Raw genomic sequence first — 20,725 nt, 5'->3', positions numbered from 1 at the left:
ATATAATATTACATGCAACTAGGCCTAATTCAAATTTACAGAAAAAAGGGATTCTAATTCACAAGTTATCCAAATCATTGCAATGTATAATTCTACTTACTGAACTATTTTCATCCTTCTTTATGAGAATTTTGCAGTTTTTTTTATCCAAATAAATTTGTATCCTTTTTCTCTGGCAACCTCCCTAGTTTTATTGAAAAGACTTCTTGTTGTAGGAGTTAAGTGATCCCCTGCAGTGACCATACCAGGTTGGAAGTGTTGGGAGAGTTCCTGTAGTGGTATCCCAAAGCCGTCACTGTGTTTTCGTGATTCCTCTTTAAAACATTTAAGCCATAAATCACGACTGGATCTCTTGCAGAAACGAACAACAATCGGTTGCACTTCACCTTTCTGAGATGGAAGTCTATGAGCAACACTAACATCTTGACCAAAATTTTCTGCACCTTGACTTTCGAGACAGTATTAATAACTTCATACAGCGATTCCGATTTGGTTACTGGAATTCCATGTATAATTATATTTTCCCTGCGAGAATATTGTTCAATTTCGTTTAGTCTGAATCTAAGTACATCGCTTTCTTCTTTCAACGAGTTATTATCTTTCTTAATTTCTTTCAATTCTTCTTTTATTTTACTCATTTCAGAGCAAAAAGTGTCGAACTTATCTGACATAAATTGAATTGATTGTTTAAGATTATTTACTTCTGTCTGAATGACGCAACTAAATTCTATGAACATACTCTTCAAAATATTGTAAATATCCACATTTACTTCTTCAGAAATAGCATTCTGTTCACTAGTTTTCTTATTACTGCTTAATTAAACAAAGCGTCCAGTCTTTAAAACTGATAAACTGCAGCTGACTATTAAATTAATAAACCTGTGTTAAATTTAATCTTTACAGTTGTTATTTTACGTTGCTATAGCGAAGTTGAAGTTTGTGTCAATCTTGTGTGAAAAACCAAAATGTTTAATTTAAAATCAAATGCAGTAATTTGCAACGCTACTAATATGAGTGTAGACTTAATATCCGAAATTCAGAATTTCTATAAGGTTAGATTTACTTATCTGATGTGATACGATGTGAAAATACTTGAAAACTAGGTCACTTTAATAAGATTGCTTGTAGCTTGATCATGGTCCACAGTGTCTTGAAACCCGTTTGCCCCTCTTCAAGTGGCCTGCTGTCCTTGATCTTGCATGTACCGTGATAATCGTTTTGAGTAAAACAGCTGAGAACAGTTCGGTTCTAAACGCAGGAATCGTTGTCAGGTGTCTGTTAACGTGGATAGTGTTATTCCAAATTCGTCCAAAGAACAAGTGTGCAGAATGCATTTGCGAGAAAAAAGTGCGATGTTCTGGACCACTTAATTTACGGTCCTGATTTGTCACCATGCGCCTCTCATTTATTCGGATTCTTGAAGAATCTCTAGAGGGACACAAATTCCACGCACATGGTGAAATGAAGACCACAGTACTGAAGCGGTTCAAGAAGCAGAAGAAATCTTTTTTTCGCTTATGCTTCACCACATAATGGGACGCCCTGCCTGTGAGAATGCCCATGGAGACTTCTCCTAAAGAAATTTCCGGTACTGCATGTATGTACTGTATGTATGTAAGTATGTATGTATGTATGTATGTATGTATGTATGTATGTATGTATGTATGTAAGTATGTATGTATGTACGTATAGTATGTATGTATGTATGTATGTATGTATGTATGTATGTATGTATGTATGTATGTATGTATGTAAGATATTTTAAGATGAAAGGTAACGTGTTTGTGGATAATCGTGCCAGAGGTCTACAATTTGTAACAATTTTTTCTGCAGTTTAATATATGGGAATAATGACCTCTTCTATCCATAAACTAGATAGAAACTACGCGGTTGCGTTGCTGTTGAGGCTTAACGTTGGGAGTCCGAAGGTCGCGGATTGAATTCGCTAATGTGTTACAGATTATTGCCATTTATCCAATTCCTCCGGCCGCACTGTGGTCCTGAGGCTTACTCAGTCTCCAGCGAAAATGAGTAGCTACTAGGATATTTTGTTAAGGGTAAAAGGGGCGGGCATGTACTGCAGGACCGACACCTCTACTGTCTTTAACACCGATTCTAAAAGTGAGAGCTTTAACCGACTGATACTCTGTTGGGCATGGCCTGTAGTAGGTGTGACTTTGCGTTTTATGTTGTATAAGAATTATGTTAAATATATGCATAAGAAGAATAACAAAAATGACGGCCTGTCTAATTTTTTTATTAAATATGGGTATGCCATCAACCGTCGAAACTCTCTGTGCGGTTTTAATTTTTTGGTGGCTCTTTAAACGTCGTCTTCTGTTACTGTTGGGACATGTAGACATTATTCTATTTGTTTCAGCCTATAATTTTTAATCTACTAATGTAGTTTTGGTAGTGTTGAATTGTTTTGAAGTATTTGGCGAAAGCATTTACAATAAGTAATTCAGTAAGTGAGGTGATTATCCTTAAGACAAATTTCTGTTTACTTATTATTTATTTTCCAAAGTGTTTCAACATATTCCCGAAATTAATAGGTTCAGTTTTAGATATTAATTTACATTGATTAATCAGTAAAATATTGTGTGCTTTCCGATAGATTTAACAAGCTACAGGTAATAAGAATATTCGGAATAATACGATTGAATTGTTCGTGTGTCTAATTTTTTTTATCAACATAAGACTGTAGGTTGCTTGAAAAACAGGAGAGAAATTAGATTTTTTTAAGTTAAGGCTAGTGATTGGTATAGATTATGTTACACAGTAACTTCAATTTCATTTATTGCATACACATCATAGTCAACATCATTTAGTTGATAAATACACAACGTGATGATGATGATGATGATGGTGTTGGTGATGGTGATGATGATGATGATGATGATAGTAATAACTAAGCTTCGTAATTCAGCTACCTATAAACTGGAATGAAGTTGCTTGATTCGAAGTATATGTGACGTCACAGAGCAGGTATAGGTACGTTAATATACATAATAGTTACCCACGCTCTGCCAGTCGCTATAATAAATCGAAGCCGGGACGCAGTCATAGCGAGTAGTCTTATCGATCATTGCTCTTACTAGTCGTATTATTTAAATAACTACATCTTTGTAGCTGATTGAAGGTTCATTGCAGAGTTACAATGCCTTAGATAAGACACTCAAGCGTGTAACATTGCAGGACATAGTTGAGGATATTTGAACTAATGTTTTCACTGTCAATATAAACAACATTACATATACAGTACATTGTGTAAAATAAACCTAAAAATGAAAAAAAAAAAAAAAAACAGTGCACTGAAAGACACTGCAATTATACCAAAAGGCACGAAAGTGTGTTGAACATAATCCAAAAGAACCAGTACCATAAAAATCTGAAAATTATTAGGATATTAACTCTATGTTTAGCGTGAATTTGTGTAGTTTACCATGATTTTCAGTGCCAACATCGCAACTAATAAATTAAATAATCTACATTTCAGGGGATTTCTTGAAAAATACATAGAAAATTAGTGGGTTTTCAGTGATGAGTGACATATACAATATCCTAATGAAATATGAAAAAATATCAGTCAATATGAATTCTTCTACTAAATCATGCACCAACAATGTCTTGTGTTATTGAAAGAATTTCTTGCAATATAAAATGATTTCAAGTGGCACCCGCATATGTTCAAGTTCCGTAACATACGAATGCACGTTATTATTCACTCCAAAGATCGCGACGAAAATTAACATCACAGTTCAAGCATGTGTTTACTAATATAGCTTCAGAATGTCGGGAGTTGACTGTACTCCACGAACACGAAGCGAGGACCTGTTTGTTTATATCCTTATCTGTTGCATCACCTGTGTCCGGCGTACTATATACCCAATGTGTCTTTAACTTCAGTCTTTAGGTAGCTGGAATACGAAGCCTAATAATAAATAATAATAATAATAATAATAATAATAATAATAATAATAATAATAATAATAATAATACTTTCTAGCAGTGGTTCAGCTACATGACAGATTCTCACTGGGCAATTATACATTGCCAAAAAAAAAATCCTGTTGGCTTTGTGACAAAATGACTGTGAAATAGATTTCCTACTGGTAAATCTAATTCCTTACAATTCTCTTTCTAGTACTTTTTCTCCCGTCATTATGACTATTTTAACGGTTTTAATTGGTATATTATGTAATTGAAAGTGTTGTTACTAACGTATAGGATGAGGAAGACTTGAATGCATTTCTAACAAAATTAATGCAGTGAAATTTTTATACGAAATAAAAAACCAGATAAATGGTTATTATATCATTTCCTGTAGTTACATTCTGGACAGTATTTGCTTAAACATTTCCATGGTCGAGGTAGGTTTAAATTAGGTAAAACAGCTCTTTTCATAATCGAAAAATATGTCGATCAGATATTCATTCATGTGGATAATGCATTGATGATAAATGGCTTTGTTATTAGAGACTAGGTTAAGTTTAATACTAGAATATGGAAACAATCGCGGGAGAACAATACTGTGTTACTCCCACGTGGTGCAGGGAACCATTTAAATACTGCGACAACAGATGCCTTGTGCAGTGTGTGGTTGTCTTCAGAACATCTCACAACTGCAAAGCTGTAACAGGTAAGGAGAATTTTGGCAATTGTGGAGAAGAACCCTAAGTTTAATATGACCTGGGAAAATAATTATTTATATTCACCTTTCCTTTAAACTACGAACTTATTCAGAGATGAAAGTTATTATAAATTTATATATTATTCATATCAATGTACTAGCGAACAGCGATTAGCCTATATTAGGTTAGCAGAAGGACTACTATAATAATAATATTTGTGACAATAATCATAACAATACTGATAGTAAATATTTTACGATATACATGAAAAATTCTAAGTTTATACATTACACGGATAAAATGAATTGCTATTCAACTTCGTAGTTCTAATGCATCTCGATATTAGGGAAAGAGATAACTTCTGTTGTAGAACGGTTTGTGATTTTCATTACTTTCGAAAGAGCCTTCCCCGTAAATGATTTACAGGTTATATCACCCTTAAGAAACTTCGATAAAAATAGGGAAACAAAATCTTAATTTTGGAGTCTAAACTGTGATATTTGAAATAGTCATAATTTTTGTCATATCTCTTCTTCCAGTCAAGGGGCAGAAATCTACACGATCATAGTGATATGTATACCTTGGATACTTTCTAGCTTAGTCGGACAGTGGTAACAGAATTTCAGTTACAGATACATATTCAATTTTCGAGGATATTAAAGCAAAGTATTAAGAGTAGGCCCTATACATACTTAAGAAAGAGAAAGAATAAGTTAATGACTATATTAGACCCAACATTCTGATTGGATGATTTTATGTGAAATCTACATTCTTGTGAAATTACAGTTCACTGTCATAAAATACTTCAAGATCTTTAATACAATCTATTTGTTAATTTGATTATTATTGAGTTGTAGTTAGCTTAAATTTAAGAGTAATTCTTCTTTAAAAATGTTATAAGATTAATCCTAGAAACATTAATTTTCATGTCATTGTCTTCAGTTTATTTCGTCAATATCATGTTGAAGAGATTGCAATCAACAGTATTTCTTTAATACAAAAAGACGTCCTAATATTGAGCCCTGTGGCACTCCGCAGTATGCATTAATGAATTGGAGAGATTGTTAAATACACGTACACAAGATCGTCTACCACTTAGGAAGTTTTAAAACAGTTTACATAATTTGCAGATACACTGATGCTTGCCACCTTATGAAGCAGTTTCTTATTCTCACAAAATGTAATAGCGTTCTATATCATTTTCTTGCCCCACATCGTAGCGTCGTGGTCTAAAACATAATACTAGGACTCGTCTTACGAAGTGAAAATTGATCCGAGTCTCGCGAGGGAACAAATTCTCGCATTAAATTTCGGCCAGAGCATGGGACCGGTGTCCGTCCAACATAGTGTTAAATCTGGTGTGCTACGATAGATAGCGAAATCCGATACCGCGTACTAGTTATAACGTCTGGGAGAATCATCGTGCTAATCACACTAAACCTTCATACCTCTTGGATGATCGTTCACCTCTGTCAAGACATGTGGACTATTAGATATTATTATTAGCAGGGAAAGGGATTTGGAGTATTATAACGAATGGTGAAACGTAGTATAGATATTCGTAGCTCAGTGACTGTCAAGCGAGCTGCATGGACGAGTACAGTCCACTTCATACGAATTTACACGCAACGTTCTGTAAACATATTTCAGAATAAACAAATGTAATAGTTTAATGGCATATAATAGCCTACAAACATAATTTGCATTTCACTTTGAACTGTATGTGTTTTTCTTGGCAACGCACAAGGCACCAATAAACAACATTACAAAAATACATAATTAAATACCAATCTCTACATCCTCTCGTGTCAGTGGAAACATTGATGCCTGATAGACAGTTGTCTTCTGTATGGAACTCGCCTCTGAATATGTATGTTTTTCTGTCAGGAGCGTGTTAAATTAAAACCTTTATTTACAATATTATGAAATATGATAATATGTATACAACGTTATGTTAATAAATGTTATGTTTTACTTAATGACGCTCGCAACTGCAGAGGTTATATCAGCGTCGCCGGATGTGCCGGAATTTTGTCCCGCAGGAGTTCTTTTACATGCCAGTAAATCTACTGACATGAGCCTGTCGCATTTAAGCACACTTAAATGCCATCGACCTGGCCCGGGATCGAAACCGCAACCTAGGGTGTATACAACGTATACTACAGTATTTACAATATATACAATATTTACAACATAGCCTAATACAGTAACATTAAATGTTGAACAAAATGTAGAACCAAACGAAATGGCATTTTCAATTAATGCTATGTTTTGTTGATAAAACAATTATTCCTGCTGTGCCTTGTAAATTGTAAATATAATTTCCAAATTTTCAAAATACAACTTTGCTCTGTTGAAAGGAAGGAAATTTTTTAACATGGAAAAACTCCGCTCTACATCTGCAGAGACAATTGGAGAGTACTTGAAACAAGATACGTCAATTAAATTCACATGTTGAATGACGTCATTAGGACACGTCTTTGTTAGTACATCTGAAATCCGATTAATAATACTATACCTATCATTTTTAATCAAACTATGTTCATTTTTTTACCAACACGTTTTCCTACTTCACCTTCTACCGTACTCAGTTTATTTACAATAGTCCTCATAATATTTATTTGCTCAACTAATTCTACTCCTGACTTTTCTAACCAAATAATGGCATCCGGTAAATATAAAAAATTGATTTAATATCCATGACTTCTTTTTAGATTGTTCTATCATTTAGCAGTTCCTGGCGTATTTGAATCGCAGCCGCGTCATCGGGAATTGTTTCCTGAATTTTGATACTCGATCTGGAGCTTTTACAAATATAGGCTAGTCCTTCAATTTTGTATTGTTAGTTGGTTTCACTTTCGGCATTGTACCTGCACTTCACTACTCTGAACTGCAAACCTGCATGTTGACGTTCTTATGCTACAACTGTCCCGTTCACCTGTTGTTGACGTGCAGAGATCTGCGAGTATGTCCTGGAGAGGAGGACTTGGTATAAAGGGTTGTAAATAAATGGCTGTGTAGATGTCAATACTAGCTTTTACTACTCCAAATTCCGTTCCCTAATTATTAGAATAAGTGATACTCGCAAGTATAGAGGGACAGCTCGTCCTCTAAATAATCAACTCAGTGAAGTGTCGAGGTACAGGATGCCAAAAAAGACAAATCCTTAAGTAATTGAAATGCATTCTTGTTTTACAACTTCATATATATATATATACAAAAATCATGTAAATATGTTGTTATATATTTTTTTTTATTTTAGTAGGTTATTTTACGACGCTTTATCAACATCTTAGGTTATTTAGCGTCCGAATGAGATGAAGGTGATAATGCCGATGAAATGAGTCCGGAGTCCAGCACCGAAAGTTACCCAGCATTTTCTCATATTGGATTGAGGGAAAACCCCAGAAAAAACCTCAACCATGTAACTTGCTCCGACCGGGAATCGAACCCGAGCTAGCTGATTTCGCAGCCAGGCGCGCTAGCCGTTACTCCACAGGTGTGGACTATATAAATAACATATTTACATGATAGTATCATTGACCTAAAAAATTAATACGAGTTAATATAATATTACAAATAAAATTACTACTACTTCTACTACTACTACTACTACTACTACTACTACTACTACTACTACTTCTTCTTCTTCTTCTTCTTCTTCTTCACTACACTATTAGGTGTAATCGCCTGTTCCGGCTTCACAGGTTCTCTTTTCATCGTCCTTCAGGTCTTCCTACATATCTTCTTCCAGTCACCTTGTAGTTAAGTACTATTTTTGGGAGTCTAGTGTTCTCCATCCTATTAACATGTTGGAAGCATTTTTATCACGATATTCTTTCATTTTTCCGTTCATATTAAACATTTTAATTCTTCTCTTGTATCTTCATTTCGTAAACATTCCAGTCTTGTGCATATTTTTATTCTTCTTACAAATGTCATTTCCGCACTTTGTACTCTATTTTGAGTTTTCTTTAAATTTACTTATATTTCTGAACCATATAGAAGAGTAGGTGTAGACATCGCTTTATAAAATTTAATTCTGGTTTCTTTCCTTTCTTTAAAGTCCGATGGATGGTGCCACACATAATTTGGAATTTTGACAGTTTTCTATTAACATCTTCTTCAGAATCATTTCGTGTATTAATGTTACAAGCTAAACAGTTGAAACTATTAACTTGTTCTAGTGGTATACCTTCTAGAGTGATTTTTGAGCGTATGTGTGACTTTCCCCAGAATGGCATTATTTTAATTTACAATTCATTTTTGATAATCAGATAAGCCGATCTTATTGTTGCATATATCAATATATCGATTGTTTTAATTTCAATCTTTATGGCTTCACACATCAAACAAAACAAGTTATATATCACAGTTTTGTAAGTTTACATTTATACACGAACGTTTTCGCCCTCACAAGGGGCATCTTCAGGTAAAACCATGTTAAAATATCATGCATCTAAAATCAAATATATGACAATGTGCTAGACTGTCTTTCATGAACCATAATGTATGAACATTAATGAAAAATCTCATATTACAGTGTTCATACATTATGGATCATTTAAGACTTACTTCAAGAATGTCGGGTTTGGAAAAATACTTAAATAAATAAGAGAAAATACATAAGATGAAGAACAACACCTTGCAAATGGAGGACACCAAAATGTATAATTTTAGACTCATGGTGATCGGAGTGGTGAGAGGTTTTGGGAATTTTCGCCGTGTCTTACCTCGCACCACGACAGCAGAATGATTTCAAACAATCAAAATAAACTCCGCCGGGAGAAGAGAGCGCAATATATTAAAGCCTAGTAAAGACTTCTGCATAGATTTCAATATACGAGTCACAGTAAATACTGAAAAATGCCCACTAGATTAAGGGCTCTGTTAAGAAATCATTTCTCCACGTCCATGTCATGCTTTCTGGTTCCTGCACTCCATATAGGTATATGGGTGCGACGTAGTGAGGAAGGTGACGAGTTTCCGGCGTCCAATGCGGAAACTTAGATAAAGAAGAAAACTTTAACCGGAAATCTGGGTAGATGGAGCTCAAAACCTCACTGAAGGCAATCAATCTAGGGAAGAAGTATTCCGAAACCAAATACTGATCATTTAGGTTAGTTGAATCGTCAACCAGCATAAAAAAGAAATTGCTAAATGATCTACGTAAAAGAGAAAATCGGACGTTTTTAATCATAGACGAACTAGAAAAATGGTTAATTTTCGTAGGATTAGCCTACTTGGAATTTTAAAGCATTTTATCAAAAATGAAACGATAGGCTTAGATGAACTGAATAATTTAACTGTAGATGTAAGCATACTTCAGAAACAAAAAAAAAATATTATAACAGAAACCATAGATTTCATCTATATTATAATGGAGTGAAGAAAAGCCAACAAGCTAAATCCGAGTTTCTATGTTTGTAAATAAAACGTTTATGAAAGTCGGTTATTAGCTGGAAACGCATTGATGAGATAATTATTTTGGTGAACATGACTGTTTATAGCACAACTACAGTAATTATTACTGCTTATACACCACACCATGATCGTGAGATCCTTATACTCTATTTTTCATGCTTCCAGCTGTACGGAATATCTCACCATATCCATTTTCAGGCGGGCTACAAATATTCAGAACTAAATTGTCAAAAACAATTGAAGTAAAGGAATACATTAACGCAAAATGCAGAACTACACTAAAATAATTTCATCTAAAAATATTATAGATATTTTAATTCCCTCATTTTTCTCATTGTTCTTAAAAAATAGTTACGAAGAGCAACAATGTCACCAACCAACCAATCAATCAATCAATCAATCAATCAAACAATCAATCAATCAATCAACCAAACTCCTGTATCTCCTCATGAGGAGAATAGGGCATTCACAAAGTGCCTCCATCGGACCCTATTTGTAGCCAACTTCTTCACTTCGCTCCATGTTTTCCCCTCCCTAGCAATTTCCTCTAAAACTGTTCTCTTCCATGTATTTTTTGGTCTTCCTCTTGTTCTAGTACCCTGGGGGTAACAATGTCATCAAATTCCATTAAATATTTCTTTTTTTGTCATCGTTTCTTCTGTACTGGAATCAAATAGCTTTTAGTAGTTACCGCAATGAGGAACGTGAAATTTTAATTTATAGTGTTTCGTATTTTGTGAGTTTCCTGCAAAATATATTCTAAACTGAGTGTAAAGCCTTCTTTATATAAAGCAAGTGCTGTCTGAATTAAAGCTTCCTGATTAATTGGTCCAGTGTTGTAACAGGATGAATGAATGAATGAATTAATTAATTAATTAGTTGAAATGTGTAAGGCTTTTCGGTTCCGTACAAGTAAGCCACTGATGTCGTCCACCGCTGTGGTGTAAGCTTAACGGTTAGCACGTCTGACCGTGAAACGATCGGGCTCAGGTTCAAATCCTGGTTGGAACAAGTTACTTGGTTGGGGTTTTTACAGGGATTTTTCTTCAACCAATTGTAGCAGAATTGCTGGGTAACTTTCGGCGTTGCACCTCGGACCCATTTCACCATCACCATCACCATCATCATCATCATCATCCATAGAATAGCTCGGGTTAAGGTCATGGTGCGGTATGCTGTACTTGTACAAGAGCGTGGCCGTTCGGCTACCCAATCATTCACAGAATTGTAGTGGGTCCTCCTCCGTACAAGAGAAAAAAACGTCACTTAAGTAGGTACCCCAGATAACTGAAAAAATTACCGTAATCCCAAAGCCTCCTTAAAGGCCAGGGTTGTAACAGGATAGCCGCGAATACTTTTTTTTTTTTTTTTGGAAGTGCTTTTAAGCTTTTCTCCCGATTTATTTTCTTTCATGTAATTATATACCTCAATTTTAACACACCCTTCACTGTAAGTGTCTTCTCCAAAACATTACTAATGGAAATTGTCTTCGATTCTTTGCATTGTCATATTCGCTCTGAAAATACATATAAACACGACACACGGCTTCCTTGGTATCAGAGTGTATGTAATGTCCTCTACCACCTATTAAATATGAAGTAACTATTAAGCACAGCAACACCAGGACACCTATCACAATATCCATAATTTTGAATGAAAAGTGATAAATGATGTGTTTAAAAAATGAACTTAACTAGGTTACAAGCAAGCATAGAACTAAGGGGTGATAACAAAGAACGTTAACGTGTTGTAAGAACATCTACTGAAACATGTATGCGGTAATAAGTAACACATCTCAACCCTTCTTGTTACTGATTGGCAAGGTTCGTCCTAACGTTTAAAGTCAACGGCGGGAAGTTTCCTTCTGTATAAAAAAACAGTAGTCTGTTAGTATAGAACAGTCATACAATAACTTATTGACAGCCATAAATGAAGAACGAGCAAACAGACGATGATATGTAATTATACTGGAAGATTTTAACGCTAGACAAGTTGAAAAATGGGAAGCTTAATTGTTGCCCAATTTGGAAATATACCGTACAATGATAGTGAACGAAGGCTAATAAGGCTAATTGAACGATGTGAAGAAGTATCACTTAAACTAATAAATGGGTCCTATCAACATAAAATAGTCGCAAAACACCTGGTATCAGGACATCAGATCTTTAATCAATGTCAAATATGCAACATAATAATCAACAGTCTTACAAATTACACTTCAAGATGCGCGAGCCTGTGATGTTATTAGTAGTTATGGTCTCTTATTGCATAATAAAACCTTAGCTTGTGCCCACGAACGTAAGACAACAACAAAAATTCCCGGACGTGAGTTTACAGCTTTTCAAAGCCACAAACTGTTCATTACCGTGAGATTATAGTCTTAACCAAAAGTTTACAACCACTCTATAAATATAACATTACTATTCACATATTTAAAACAAAAATACATACAAATATATAAAACATATATAGCCTAAGTATAAACTGTATATACGTCGATATAGACTACATACATGGGTGCACTTAGACAAATTGCGCTATCAGAAATGTTCAAGCCCATTCTGGTCTTTTGTGTCATAGTCTTACTATTATCGATTTCTGCGCACACCAAAAATGTAGTTCAAATGAGACCTCTAAATTGTCGCGTTTTCGTCGATTTTGATTCTAAGATCTTGAGTCAGTGGTAGGCATTCCATAAGATTTTTATAGGGTAAGAGGACAGCAACTAGATTTAATTTTCCTCAGAACACTCCAAAATTCTTAAAGATTTGTAATAATGTGAATTGCGAAATTTAATACTGCTACGTGGCGAGAAATATGGGGGTCGTGCTTTTCGGAGCTAAAAACCGGCTCCATTATAAGGGGAAGCAAGAACAGGGGAACCTGTCATTGTATCCACTTCTGTGAATTGTTGTTCTCTCGAACGCACAATAAGCGTGGCGTTATTGGTTCAAAAAGTACACATTGAAAAATTCTTTGCGTTAGGTATACTTTTGATATGACTGTTTTACAGTCCTTCACAATTCTCCCATTAAGCCTGTCATCACGAAAGAAATTCACCGTACCATGGCCAATTCTCACATTAAGAATCATAATATAGGCTGAAAAACGGAAGAAAAACTTCAACGATAAATTGTAAAGAATAGCGGAAAGCAGGGAAGCTCTCAAATCAACCGGGAAATTGCATTTGTTAGTGACCTTGCTTCAACGAAACTTTCCTTGTATTGAATTGTTTGCGTATAATAATAATAATAATAATAATAATAATAATAATAATAATAATAATAATAATAATAATAATAATGAGCACGTTCTGTTTATTCAGATACGAATTTATTTTTCTCTAATAAATCCAGGAAATCACATTACGAAGATATCAACGAATAGGCCTACAAGATCCTGTGCACTTTAATTTTAGTCTGAAAATAAAATGAATTTTTCAATGAACAAATTCGTCTTTTTACCTCTTTCATTATTATTATTATTATTATTATTATTATTATTATTATTATTATTATTACTTTTATTATTATTATTATTATTATTTTTATTATTATTATTATTATTATTATTATTATTATTTCTTCCCCTGGCTTGCTCTGATGTACAATTGGCTGCGGGCCGTCACAAAACTTGGACGACGTGTTATGTGGTCATTAGTTGTTGGTGGTAGTGCTGTGTACCGTGTTTTCTCCCCTGGTCTCATCTGGGCTCATGGTAGCTCATGGAACTGGTTTGAAGGGCAACGTCGATGTCTACGCGGAAAAAGTAAAAGTATTCTGTAGGCCAGAGGTTCCCAAAGCGCGGGTCGTATAAAGAGCTAAGGAGAATCGTGAAATTATTTACAATATAAAATAAAAACACCTTATTTACCTTCATCCAAAACACATAACGTACAACAAAAAATATGATAGTACTTTTTATACAAGTGTGTTCCCTTTTGCAGATATGGTGGGCCCTTTTGGGTTTGTGGCTGCGACGAGCCTGTTATTACTGCTCCTGGGCCAACCGGGTTCACCAGAATCCTTGGTCTGGAGTGACGAGTTCGATACGTTCAACCTCAACGAATGGAGCCATCTTGTTACGGCTTGGGATGGTGGAAACAGAGAATTCCAATACTACCGAAACGACAGAAGGAACAGGTGAGGTGCGAAATGAATGCAAGGAGTACGAATGTTTTTGTCAGGTACCGTAACTAAACATTTTACATTGTAACGCGTATAATTTTGATAATATTCTATGTGATAACAAAGTTTAAAAACATAGACCTACATATATATTTCTTCATAAAATATTTATCCACTTCATTTCATACCGTATGAAATGGATTTAACAACAAGGTTGAACCAGGAAATAATTTGTAAAATATATAGTTTGTATCTAGAAAAAACAACAATGCTTTAATTACTATCATTATCATCATAATCATGAATGTACTTCTGATTGAGTTTCTATTGTCTATTATCAGACAGTAGTCTACATCTCACTCGACGATGTGTGTCAGAGTAAAAACAATTTGTATTCTCCCGTGTTCATTTCTATTAGGGGTTGAATCGAGCCAGGGCCACAGTGCAACCGAAAACAATAGATAAATTCGAAAAACCCATGACAACAGGGTTTGAACCCGCCACTACTCTATTGCGTTTCCCAATTTCGATCTATTTGTAAAAAATATAATAGGCCTATATGAAATCTCTGAGAGTGTAAGATTATAAATATGCTTAATTATAATTATAATTAATTAAAACCTGAGTACTATCACTGCTACTGTTACTGCTACTACTTTGTTTTCATCAATTAGTAGTCTGTTCCAGGCTTCTCGATCCCAGTCACTTCTTGCGGAATTCAAAGTGACTTTCCCCTTCTCTCATTTCTGTCTCTTTACACGGGCTAATCAGTTTTATTGGTAATTTTGAATGTAATATTTCAACGTTTGCATTGTATTTAGTTTTTTTTGGTAATATCATTATTTATTCTGTTTTATCTATTGCAGTTTTTAATTCATCGTAGTAGTGTCATATTTTATATATATATATATATATATATATATATATATATATATATATTTATTTATATATATATATGTGATATTTTACAAATGGCGAAGTTATGTTGTGGAGAGAGATTGATGTAACAGTACTACTTTTTCATTCCTGTTTTACTTTTGTTTTGACACTACGAAGTTAAAATTATTCTTATTTTATTTACATCTTCGTCACTGTATTGGCTGTGTGATCTAGACCATCACCCTGTCACGTAGAAGATCCGAGTTAAGCCTTGGTTTTTCTGAATCGACGCATGCGACGTGCGAAGTGCGAGGTCCGCCTCTCACAAATTTGGACTGCATGAGAGATAGTGAGTGGTTTCCATAACTGCAAGATGCTAGGTCTGCGCACCTTGCAGTCCGGATTTGTGCGAGGCTGGTATCACAGCTCGCAGTCGCATGCGTCGATTCAGAAAAACCAAGGCTTTAGAGTCCCGTTCAGGCCTGGGATTTTTCATTGAAACAGAGGCTACACAAGATCTCAGTTGGTTCTTCTCGGACTCCTCCCGTTTCCATAATATGGGCGTGATCAATATTTCTCCATTCAATCATCACAGAGGAAGCTGGTAAAGGGTTATGTGAGGTTGCCTGCATGTGACCATGGATGCATAGAGTGCCTCAGCGAAGTTGACAAGTATGGGAGGTGGAGGAGCACGTCACCTTACGTAGGCATGCAACCAGGAGATTTAATCTCGCACTCAAAAACAAAAAAATAGTATATAAATAAGTACATACATACATACATACATACATACATACATACATACATACATACACAGTCGCCCTCGGAAGCGCAGTTGGTATAGCGCTGGCTTTCTGTGCCCGAGATTGCGGGTTCGACCCCGGCCCAGGTCGATGGCATTTAAGTGTGCTTAAATGCGACAGGCTCATGTCACAAGATTTAGTGGCATGTAAAAGAACTCCTACGGTATACAATTCCGACACACCGGCGACGCTGACATAACCTCGGCAGTTGCGAGCGTCGTTAAATAAACCATAATTTAATTATACATACATACATACAAACTCGCATGCACGCACGCACACATACATACATACATACATACATACATACATACATACATACATACATACATACATACATACATACATACATACATACATACATACATACATACATACATACATACATACATACATGCATATTAGACGAGACCTGGTATGTGAGTTGTTTGAAGAGGGGAAAGAATGAGCTATCAGAAAGAGAGTTTGTTTCATGATGGTTAATATTATACGAATCTACCGACACGGAAGTTCATCTTACACTAAACCTATCTTCCCCCTCCATAACCATTGGTGATATAACCATGGCACATGATAAGGCCACAGGACAGTCTTGTCTCCTCTGCTGTACATGCATATATAAAGTCTAGTGTCCTGCAATGTTCCAACACGAGAGAGGCAACCAAGACATTAAACATTTCATCTTATTTCATATGAAAAACTAATCGCAAAGGTTTGCTTTATTCTTAAGCGGTTAAAACATGAATGAAGGACAGTTAATATTTTTATAACAAGGTGGAACAAACACGACAGACCTCCTTCTGCAAAGCGAACTAACATCGAATATCGATCTTCACCATACTCGACGAACTTGAACCGGACATAGCGCCTGTAACGCACGACGCTACTTCCTACCATGTTCAGATACGGAAATAAAATTTGGAGTTCACTTATTGTCTAAATTTCGTTTATGCAGTAAACGAGAGCCCCTATTTAGATGGTACTTGTTGACAGTCCTGTGAAATTGTTGCCTACATAGACTACAGGTGGACTTCCATCAAGACTCACTCCAAATTTTAATTCCGTATCTGTACGTACCACTTAAAAGCGAAACCTTCGATTTTTTTCGATGCTGCTTGGACATTATGAAACAATAAACTATTCTTGTGAAATTCCGTTCCTTCATATATTCCTGTAGGTGTCTTCATTTTCTGCTTTAATATTCCATCGTCACTACAAAATATGTTAGAAAGAGAGTAAGCCTATACATATTTCCATTACTCTCTGATTCACTCCTGCTGATTACTATGAATGTTCAACAAGATTTACTTGGTTTATTGTACTGTTATTCTATTTAAAATACTGACACTTTTTAGAGTTGATTGATGATGAGATGATAGAACAATAGTACAACAATAGCGGAGTGAGAATTGTAGAAGAATCGAAGTACAGTCGCCCGCTTTGTTCAAGTGATTATTATATTCACCATTAGATGGGAGAACTGAGAGTTCAACTCCAGCATGAGGCGATACATTTTTTTAAGATGTGTTCCTTCGAGTAACAAATAAAATCTGGAATTCAATTTCGTGGATTTACGCGATTACGTAGTTCGAAATAGTTCTTAAATTAACCCATCACTTTTGCTTCACATAAAAACACTGATCTCTGATTAATTATGTTATTTCCTAATCATCGAATCATATAAATTGAGGCCTACAAGTAATTCTACTTCAGAAATTGCCTACCACACTAGTATAATCCAGAAAGATCTCAGTTTACCATACCTTGAAGATCTGGAAACCAACCAGAAATTTATGCATTCTTAGCTAAGCCTCAATGTGGTGGTTTTGTTCACTATAAGATTCACACAATTGTGTCTAATAGAAGGTGACAAATTTCTTGGTTATGAACACGAATCATGATGAACTCATGCCCTTTCTTTTCAGCTATGTAAAAGATGGAGTACTGTACATCAAACCCACGTGGACTTCGGCTGAATACGGAGATGATTTCTTGTATAACGGACAACTTTCATATCCTGACTGCAATATGGATCCTTGTGTGTCGTAAGTTCATTTATATTTTATAGTAAATACATGAAGAGCTCGCGGGAAAAACGATGAATGTCACATTTCTGTTAAGGATTAGATAATGATCTAATTGAGTCTATAACTATAACATGTATTGCTGTTTCTATAGAAAATAAAGGAAAGGATTACTGGATTCGTGGTGATAATTCTCCTTTTTACCGTTTTTCATAAGAACAACATTAAATTTCGCAGTGATCCATTGAATTAGATAATGACATCAACCTTAAGAAAACTGTGACATTCATCGTTTTTCCAGCGAACTTTTCACATGTATACTATTCCGGCGCGACCTGATCGCTCAGTTGGTAGAGCCAATGGGTACGGACTGGAAAGTTCTGAGTTCACTCCAGAGTGGTGAGGGTATCTTATCGTCATAGCTTCCAGAATGGCCTCGAAGTTCATTCATTTTCCAATCATTTGAGTAGAGTTTTTCCTCAGGAGTGGAGGGGAAGCGGTTGGAACTTGGTGCCGACCACACCATTTCATTCTAGTGTCGAGGTCATGGAAGCATGGAGCTGTAATTCCACGACCCTCAAGCGCCTTCATGACTTATATAGGGGAAACCTTTACTTTATCTATCCACATTAGGCCTACTCAGGCGATTGTATGATGTTTCAATTCGAAGGGCTTCATTTTCTTCCTTCTTTTTATTTTTTTACATTCTTTTTCTTATTTTCATTCATTCATTCATTCATTCATTCATTCATTCATTCATTCATTCATTCATTCATTCATTCATTCATTCATTCATTCATCCAGTCGGTCTGGGAAGAATAGTCGGTATAGCGCTGACCTGTGCTCGAGGTTGCGGGTTCGATCCTGGCCCAGGTCGATGGCATTTAGGTGTGCTTAAATGCGACAGGTTCATGTCAGTAGATTTACTGACATGTAAAAGAACTCCTGCGGGACAAAAATTCCGGCACATCGGCGACGCTGATATAATCTCGGCAGTTGCGAGCGTTAAATAAATCATAATTTAAAATGTTTTTTCATTCATTCTTCTTTCACTCTTTTCGTCTTCCTGTATACTCTGATTTTATGCTATTAATCTCACTTTTATAAACGTAAGAATGAAACAAGCATATATCACAATAATTGCGAATTAGTTTACAGACCGATATTAACCAATTTCATTGATTCCACAAGATTATTATTCTTTTTCAATCGGCGGCTACTTCACTTTTCGTCATTCATCCATATGAAGCCAATTATGTAGAGACCAATAAATTTACAGACAGATTCGTTGCCCATTGTGCGTTATTGGAGGCTGGTCTACGCTACACCCGCGATGAGATATGATAGTGATGATGATTTGTTGGGATGTCACATAGGAGCTCTCGGAGAAACCCCCTGTGTTATCTGGAACATGGACTTGCCTAACACAAATTGTAAACCGGGGGTACACTGAGGATCGAACCCGGGTTCACAAGATTATAAGTTCAGCGTTCTAGAAACTAGATCATCGTGGCAGTCTTTCCACAAAATTATGTAAAGTATAATTAGAATACATTACAATAATAGTGTAAACAATGTACCTAGTTTATAAATTAAGTTAATTTTATTTAATATGATTCAGCAGAATACTTTGTACAGCACGCTACACAATATAACAATATTACAAAGGGTAGATGATTAATCTAAGTTCTACAGCATCTATTTACACACAGTAATCTTGTAAAAGCATATTTATCTTAATTTCTTCAAGTAATTTTTGTTTCTATGATTAGCATCTACTTCAAATAGTAGTAAAACAATGCAGTCATTTACATAACTACAGTGCCAGTTAAAATAAATCGTTATTATTTATTTTTATTTATTTGCAGTATATGGGTTAACATGTATGAACAATTTTCCTTAACGAAATCTCGTGTGTGTTCTTAAATACAAAATATATAAAACAAACAATCCAAAGCTGCAGCATCTGGAAAATGTATTCTACAATCACAACAATATTAAGCTCTTAAAAGACAATAAGATGACAATATATAGGACCTAATATCGAGGTAATGGTGAAATAACGTCAGGGCAAAGCGAAAATCTCGGAGAGAATTTTTCATACAGCTGCTTTGTTCCTTGAACTCGTTCGTTAATGATGCTTTATTGAATTTCAGCTCTTCAGGCCAGGATATTGTTCATCCCCTCCAATCCGCCAGAATTGGAAGCTCCTTCTCATTTAAATATGGACGAGTAGAAGTGAGAGCTAAGTTGCCCAAAGGAGATTGGCTTTGGCCAGGTAAAGCCACAAATATTAAACAAGTGTGACCGTAGTGTAGGATGAATTCGATTCGGAGATACATCTCTGCAAAAGTAGGATAAGAAGGAATATAATACGTAATTATTGTAGAACCTGTCCTCCACTTTAGGTGTGAGTTTGATTTCCTAGCAAAAGTAGGGATATAAAGTAGCTACTTTGGTCATGTTATGAGCATATGTTAAGAATGAAATTCTAAAATATACGAGTACAAGCACCGACTTACGGTACCATAATAATGCAGAAGGGGAAAAAAGAAGTACAACAGGTTATGAGAAGAGCGACCGCCTTACTGAGTGTGAGTAAGATCGTCTGTAGCCTAAGTTGAGAAACGACAAGACGCCATTCAGTCGTATAAAATCAACATAAACACACACATACATACATACATACATACATACATACATACATACAAGCGCTGGCCTTCTATGCTCGAGGTTGCGGGTTCGATCCCGGCCGAGGTCGATGACATTTAAGTGTGTTTAAATGCGAGAGGCTCATGTCAGTAGATTTACTGGCATGTAAAAGAACTTCTGCG

The 20,725-nt window shown here is 35.4% G+C and overlaps 1 protein-coding gene across 3 annotated transcripts in view; it reads left to right on the top strand.

Moving 5' to 3' along the window:
• The first annotated feature begins 1,245 nt into the window (after positions 1–1,245).
• LOC138701126 (beta-1,3-glucan-binding protein-like) overlaps positions 1,246–20,725 on the top strand; it is a 32,147-nt gene continuing 12,667 nt past the window's right edge. Inside the window, exons 1-4 of one of the 3 annotated variants that reach the window (XM_069827734.1) lie at positions 1,246–1,588; positions 14,005–14,200; positions 17,793–17,912; positions 20,048–20,169. In XM_069827734.1, the coding sequence (XP_069683835.1) occupies positions 1,555–1,588; positions 14,005–14,200; positions 17,793–17,912; positions 20,048–20,169 (472 nt within the window). In that variant the 5' untranslated portion in view covers positions 1,246–1,554. Of the gene's footprint in view, positions 1,598–4,597; positions 4,643–14,004; positions 14,201–17,792; positions 17,913–20,047; positions 20,170–20,725 lie in introns of those variants that run through there. The other 2 variants (XM_069827725.1, XM_069827743.1) reach the window with 2 other exon arrangements.

Source organism: Periplaneta americana, chromosome 1, assembly GCF_040183065.1.
Source record: "Periplaneta americana isolate PAMFEO1 chromosome 1, P.americana_PAMFEO1_priV1, whole genome shotgun sequence".
Taxonomy (NCBI): domain Eukaryota; kingdom Metazoa; phylum Arthropoda; class Insecta; order Blattodea; family Blattidae; genus Periplaneta; species Periplaneta americana.
This window is presented reverse-complemented; position numbering and strand designations above follow the sequence as displayed.